Consider the following 7,491-nt stretch of genomic DNA (forward strand, 5'->3'; position numbering starts at 1 on the left):
ACGATTCTTCAACTTCTTCATTGTTTTTCTTGTATAAGATATCAATAACTGCAAGTTGTATTCCATGAGCAGAACATAGTTGTTGATAGGAAGACATCATTTTACCGACTTTAACCATTACACTTGCTCTATCAGTGGTCATGGCGCTTATGTCTTTTTGGAGGTCAATATCGACGCTATTTAGCCTTCTTGCAACTAACTTGACGCAATATTCTGCATTACACAATCCATGGATTCGAATCAATCCAAGATTAAAGTGTTTCGCTTCCATACGTACATTTAAGTTTAAGTATCTCTGACTATTTTGAGATGTCCATTCGTCAAAAGTTATTGAAAACTTTTGATTTTGCTTTTTTAGTGATATGAATTTTTGCATTATGTCGGCTTTTACAGAATCTGAGAATTTAACTACCATTGATTTTATAGTATTAGGTAAAGTTGGGAGCTGTAAATAACACTTTGAAAGCAAATACCGCAAATCTGAAAATGTGTAAAAACTATTAAATGTAAAGCCATCTTTATCAACCATGCGCAATACCATTTTTTCCATAGAAATTTCTTTTACGGAAAACGTGTCAATTGTTCTGACCTTTTTCGATAGAGTTACTTCTTCGTCTTCGCAGTCGATGTATATTTCAAGCACTTGTTCAACTGATTCATGCTGTAATGAAGTTGAAGCTCTGTCTTGTTGTGAAACGTTTGATTTTAAATCGTTGCCATGTTTAGTTTTTAAATGGATTAATAACCCTTTAGTTGATCTTTGACTAATTTTTAAAATAGCTGAACATAACATGCACTTCGCAATTTCTTCTTTGTCCCTATTTTGAAATAATTTCATATAATTTTAATTTCCGACATGCTTAGTTGGTACTTCTGTTTTAAAATCTTGATGTAAACAACTTTTTAAAGTCTTTTTAAAAATTATATTCTAAGAAAAATATTTTAATAGCTGAAGATGTATATATTAGAAGTAAAAATAAAAACTTAGACAGCCTCTGATAAATTGCTATTACTTATTTAATAAATAACACATCGTTTCTCAGAAAGTTTATAAAAAATTTTAAGTAATCCTGACTCAGGATCGTCGTATCTGCATATAGTATAGAAGTTTCTAAGTATATACTTCATTGTGCATTGTATTACAAGTATTTTTTTTAAAGAATTTGTCTCGAAAATACACATAACACTTTGAATTTGATATCTTTTTTGTCTTTTTTGTTTAAAAGAATTACTTTGTTTAAAAGCAGTAGTTTCAAAATCCCGCGAATCCCGCGGATCACTCAGTAGTTTTTGCGGGATCTCGCATGCGTTAAATTAATGCAGGATTCCGCGGGATTGCAATCTCTAGTTTTATTGTATTTGTTTTTACATAAATTTGTAGATGATAATTTTTGTAATTTTGTCGATATTGAATGAAATATTAAATTGTTAAAATGTCAATTGTTTTTATATATAAAAGTTTTCGCCATTTGTTTCTTAAAAAGATTTTTGTTGTCAACGAAATAAAAAAATTCGAATGTTTTTTAGAATTTCTCTATGAAGATATTTTGTTCCAAAGTTTTAATTAAATAACGTTGTTTACCTAAATATATCATCTTAAATATTATATGTATTAATAACGATCAGTAGTGTCTTAAATATCATATGTAGTAATAGATATTTGTGTTTAATTTGTAAGCAAGTAGAAATCGATGCACTTTTTTAATTTATTGTATATTGCAACACATGAAGATACGGTAGCAGTTTATTACTGTAAAAATCACAATAATTTATCGCTTCCCATAAGTGCTAGTATAAAATGTGATTTCATAATACGGTAGAACGCAATAAATTTCTATTTATTCACGGTATCCTACTGTTATTTCTTCTAACTATACAGTGGAGAAAATAGAATTAGTCACACGATGTACTGATCCAATATTTTGTAAATCTATAAGTAAGTTTGTGCGGTGCATCTTTTGTATCCACACACATTAAATTATTGTTTCAAACGACAAATTTTTAGATTATAATATAGCGTAATTAAATTGCAGGACATTTGATAAAGCCATAAAATGTATAATACTTGATATTTGCTGTAACAAATAGAATTAGCCTCATCAATAATTATTTCCAGTTTACTTGTATATTTTGATCTGGCGATATGCATTTGTGACTTGGTTTTTTTTATTATTTGTAAGTTAAACAAAGACTAAAATCAGTCTCATAAAGTTTTTAACATTTGGTTTTTGATACCTTAATTTGAAATGGGACGTGGTAAGCGTTTAACGAATGAAGAATTAGCAGTAATCAAAGCATACAAAGATACAGGCTTATATAATCAGGAAATTGCAAAGAAAATTAAAAGATCTCCAAAAGTGGTTAGATATTACTTCAAGATTGGCGTTATATATGGAGCTTATAAAGAAAGTGGTGGCAAACGTAAAATTGATAATCGTACTAAACGAGTTATTGTACGTCGTGCTGCTGCTCAGCACATGACTGCATCTCAAATTTGTCTTGATTTACAATTACCTGTATCTGTTCAATGCGTGAGACAAATCTTCATGAAGACCAAATACAATTAGGAAAAAGCGTAAACCAAATCTAAAACTTACTGCTCGTCATAAAGAAGTTAGATTACAATTTGCAAAAGAACACATGTCTTAGCAGAAAGAGTAGTATCAAGTTCTCTTCAGTGATGAAAAAATGTTCAATCTAGATGGTCTTGATGTCTATCAATATTACTGACACGATTTTCGAAAAGAGAAAGTAACTCGTATGAGTCGTAACTTTGGTGGTGGAACTGTTATGATTTTGGGGGCTTTTTCCTTTTCTGGAAAACTTCCACTTGCATGGATTTCAACAAAAATGAATTCACAGGACTACATTGACTTATTAGAAATAAGTTTGCTTGAACATAGTAAGGAATCGATGGGTGAAAATTTCACTTTTCAACAAGATAATGGTGCTATCCATAACTCAAAGCTCACAAAAGCTTGGTATAGAGAAAAAAATATTTACGTAATTTGAATGGCCCGCATCTAGACCTTAACCTAATTGAAAATCTATGGAAAATACTTTCTAGAAAGATTTATGAAAATGGTAAGCAATTTGAATCCACCTTGGAGCTGAAAACTTGTAACAGAGAAGCTAGGAGTGAAATATCAATAGAAACTATCCGAAATCTTGTGTCAAGTCGCATATTTGAAGTCATTGAAAATTGAGGAAACGATATAAAGTATTAAATGAGTGTAAAAAAAAAATATTTTTAGTATTTTCTTGTATATAACGTAAATGAGGCTAATTCTATTTTCTCCACAAATTGAATACTTTTAACTTTTTCTCCATTTGCAATTAATTAAACATACTCATTTATAAACTTTTTAGTGGTAGTAGAAGATAATAAGAAATAAAGTTGATAATTAATTAAAATAAAGTAATAATTGTTTTAATTCCATTTTTGTTAAATTAGAACGAAAAATAAAGGTGAGGCTAGTTCAACTTTCTCCATTGTATGAATTGGTGAATGCTTCAAGGGCAGAAGTTATATAATGTAAACTTTCGGGAAACTAAAAAAACCCGCATTTTCCCCGTTAATTTTTGTTAAAGGTTCAATAATTATTTTTTGAAGGTGAAGAACATTATCCTCTTCAAAAACTTTTAACTTTATAGCACGACAATAAAAACACCAGTAGAACCGCTTCATTTAATTTGATAAAAGTTGGTGCAAACGTCTGATATGGTCACACCAAACTCTAGATAAAATTTCACCTGGATTAGTTTACTGTTTGTTGATTTCTGCAATTTTAAGTTAATAATTTGTTAGTTTATTGCTACTTCTCAAAACGTTACCGATTACTGTGATATTTGGTCGCTGTTTTCATAATAATGGTTACATGAGTGTTCTATTATGTAATGTAAAAACTAATATGTAATGTAATAAACTACTGCCAAAATGCAAAAAAAAAGTGCAAAACCTTGGCAAAAGAACTTGATAGTCCCTTTGCCAATGTTGGTAAAACAAACAAAAAATCCTTTCTGTAAAAAAATTTTTTTATTGGAACTTAAAACCTTCTTAAAAACATTGACTTTCATAATGAAATGAAAAAATAAATATTATCACAATTGGTATCATTAAGTAATACTTTTTAAAATTTTCTATTATTTTAGCATAATCCGTCTGAAGGATAAATCTAAAGCAAGCTTATTCAACTAAATTAAAACTTTTTAATGTTTCAATTATGTGGAGAATGTTGTGAGCCGATTTTGTATCATCAAGTTGCTTGAGCACATCCACATTCTTATTTTTGATAACTAAAAAGACTCTTGGCTAGATTTGATTGAGCCCAGTGTTCGCAAAATTCCAAATTTTTAGCAAGACACTTGGACTTGACATAACACCATGTGCAAGGGTGCATACTTGAATGAGTTTAAAAACCACAAATTATATTTGCAACTTTGATTTCGCCAAAATAAGTTTAACTCCATTTGCATTAACTAGTGATCATATTTGTTCAATGTTAGAGTGAGTTTCTGCCAAATCTTCTGATACCGCAACAAGAATTAATTTTTTTACTTTAGTGTATTTGCCAGTAAGTTAAGTGAGAGGTTATTTTTGTGGCGGTGAGCTGGTATTAACCCTTAACACAGTATCGACAATGCTTAGACAAAACTTGAGAAAACCTTAACCACTATCAATTCGAGCTTAACAAAGTTAAGCTCGAATTGATAGTGGTTAAGGTTGCGAGATTAAATAACATAATTCACAAGACTTGATAAATCATTGCAGTGAGCAACAGCTCACTGCAATGATAACGTGGTGTTATGGTTAGTCTTGTGAGTCTCCTTTTTCCGTCGGTAATTTTTAGATCACTGCAGGTGAAGAAATCACTCAAATGTTGACCTGCTATTAAGAAAACTTTTGTAAAAATTTAGCTCTACCGTCTTGCTGCTTGATATTTGATTTACAGTTCTGACCAATTTTTTTAATCCATTATTGATTAGTCCCGTATTTAATTGTAAATTTACAAGAGTTAGAGTGGTCAATTGTGGAGCGCTTGATAGTGGCCGGACGTTACGTTGACCTAAAACCAAAACATACATAATATTTCGCCCGCTAGATGCTTTAAATGCTCCATTATCTTAGTTCACAATCAGAAACCTACAAAGTTAAAAGAAACATTTTACCAACATTTAGAAATTCATGTGGTTTTTGGTTGTTTAGTGGGAAATAAAAAATGCACTTTTGAATTCTTTTTTTTTAAATTAATTATGTTTTTTAAAATCATAACCACATGAAATTATAATAAAACAATAACTTATTCCTTTAAATAACACCCAAAAAAAAAAGTAGTTTTTTTTTTTTTACTTTTAGTAATGAATGAAAAAAAATTACTTTTATATGAAGAAGATTTTTATTTGTTTAAAAAAACATAAATTTTCAAAATTTGTTTGTGCTCAAGATCGCGGATGATCGCAGTCACATTTCTTAGGGTAGTTAGTAGACACTATAGACTACAAAAATATCAAAATATGGAAAAGGTACAAATTGGAACAATTTTCTAATTCTTCATCAAAGTTAAAGTTTAGTACTTTTGTGATTAATTTTTTACTTCCAACGCTAGAAACTGTAGTACCAACTATTTCAAGAAATTTTTTATTTTTTATTTTAACAGTCTATATTATAACTTTTCACATTATGTATATATTCTCAATTTTTCAATAATCTATAAATTAAAAAAAAAATAATAATTACTAAAAACCAGCGTTTTGAGAAATTTTATCGAAAATTTATTATAAACCTAACTTCAAGAAACCACTACCGTTGAGCCTGTCACATTTAGAGTTTCCTATATTGGAAAACTCTTAGTTAGGGCATTAGTAACAAAACCCACCATCAGACATAATTTTGGCAATCACTGACGCGGTGTTCCGGTCATCAACCAATGAATCCTATGCATGAACCATGAATAGCAAGTTTACTGAAATATGGTGAGATGAAAATTATTAGGTAGCCAATATATAAAGGAGGAATATGGGCAGCTGCCCATATTCCAAGTTCCTCAACAAAAATTAAAGTTCCTCCAACAAAATATTTAGCTAAGTTATGCACTAGTACATAACTTAACTAAATAATTTGTTTGTTATTATTCATTAATACCATAATGTTTTGAACTAAATAGTAAATATCTTCTATATAAATGCTATAAAAATGGTTTGTGAGACACCTAAGTCTTGTGGAAATAAAAGATGCAGAATTACTTTTTTTAAGCTGCTAAACAAAGAAACAATGAACGAAATGCAACTATATGAGTGATTTGATGTCTGATTAGTGTATAGTGCAACCGTATGAATGATTTAGGTTGATTAGTGAAGCAGGAGTCACCATTAAATGGTTTATGAATCTAGCGCTAACCCCTGACTGGCGCTATTAAGTGAACTGATCTTCGTAAAGTGTAACTTTACTGCTGGTTGTGAAGATAAACACATTATGGAAACAAATTTACTTTTTAATTTAGTTAACTAAAATCTTTTTAATTAAAAAATCAAAAAAAAAACCGATAGAATGTTTCGATGGTTTTTCGAAGCTCGATAAGTCAAGAACTGCGGCTCTTTGAATTGATAAATTTTTATTTTACAATTTCCACAAACTAAAACACTCATTGACATCGGAACTTTTTAGATACCACGACAGCTCCACGAAAGTTAACTCTAAAGCATCTTCTTATACTATGGCCCGCAAACATGATTTTAGTTTATCCGATTATTTTAGAGACTTCCATTGCGTCATTTTTAATACGCGACCTTCCATAAATTGCTTTGGGATCGTTCAAATATTATGCACGCAACATATATTTAAAAAACAGAAGTAGGAGATAATAAGCTTTTAACGCGGAGATTTTCATTAAATTTAACTGCGCAACTTTGATATTTTGTTTAACTTAGACTATGCGAGGGAAAACTTTTGATCTTTTTTGTTTTGTTTATTGTGAAAGCTTGCGTTACGCAATTTATGAACGATTCCAAATCAATGACACCTCCTTTTAGAAATGATACATTATATAACATATCATTGTTAATATAATATATCATTGCCTTTTGGTGTATGCTTAACTTTGCTCATAATGCTTAAGATAGCTAACCGCAAATTTCGCCATATACAAAGTGAGCTTTGCAATAAAACTGAATTTGCAGCGAAAATTTATTTTTTATGATTTTCTTATTTTTTATAGACAAATATAAAATCACACAAAAAAAAGTTTTTTTTGATACTTTATAAAAGTAACATGAATGTAAGATTGTTGTTATTTTTTAGCTGTGTGAAACATATATAACATTTCGAAAAGCTTTAAATTTATAATAAAAATTTTTATCCCCATTTTTTTTGGTTCATTCAATTTAATTAATCCTCAATTCGTATGAAATTTGACAACAATCTGGTTGTGTGTGTGTGTGTGTGTGTGTGCTTGTGTGTGTGTGTGTGTGTGTGTGTGGAAGGTGGGTGGGTGG

The 7,491-nt window shown here is 29.8% G+C and overlaps 1 protein-coding gene across 1 annotated transcript; it reads left to right on the forward strand.

Annotated features, from left to right (window-relative positions):
- Nucleotides 1-2,246: 2,246 nt before the first annotated feature.
- On the forward strand, nt 2,247-2,567 carry LOC136075902 (uncharacterized). The gene has a single exon (XM_065789345.1). It carries the CDS (start codon nt 2,247-2,249, stop codon nt 2,565-2,567), a length of 321 nt encoding a protein of 106 aa, XP_065645417.1.
- Nucleotides 2,568-7,491: the final 4,924 nt, after the last annotated feature.

Source organism: Hydra vulgaris, chromosome 02, assembly GCF_038396675.1.
Source record: "Hydra vulgaris chromosome 02, alternate assembly HydraT2T_AEP".
Lineage (NCBI taxonomy): Eukaryota > Metazoa > Cnidaria > Hydrozoa > Anthoathecata > Hydridae > Hydra > Hydra vulgaris.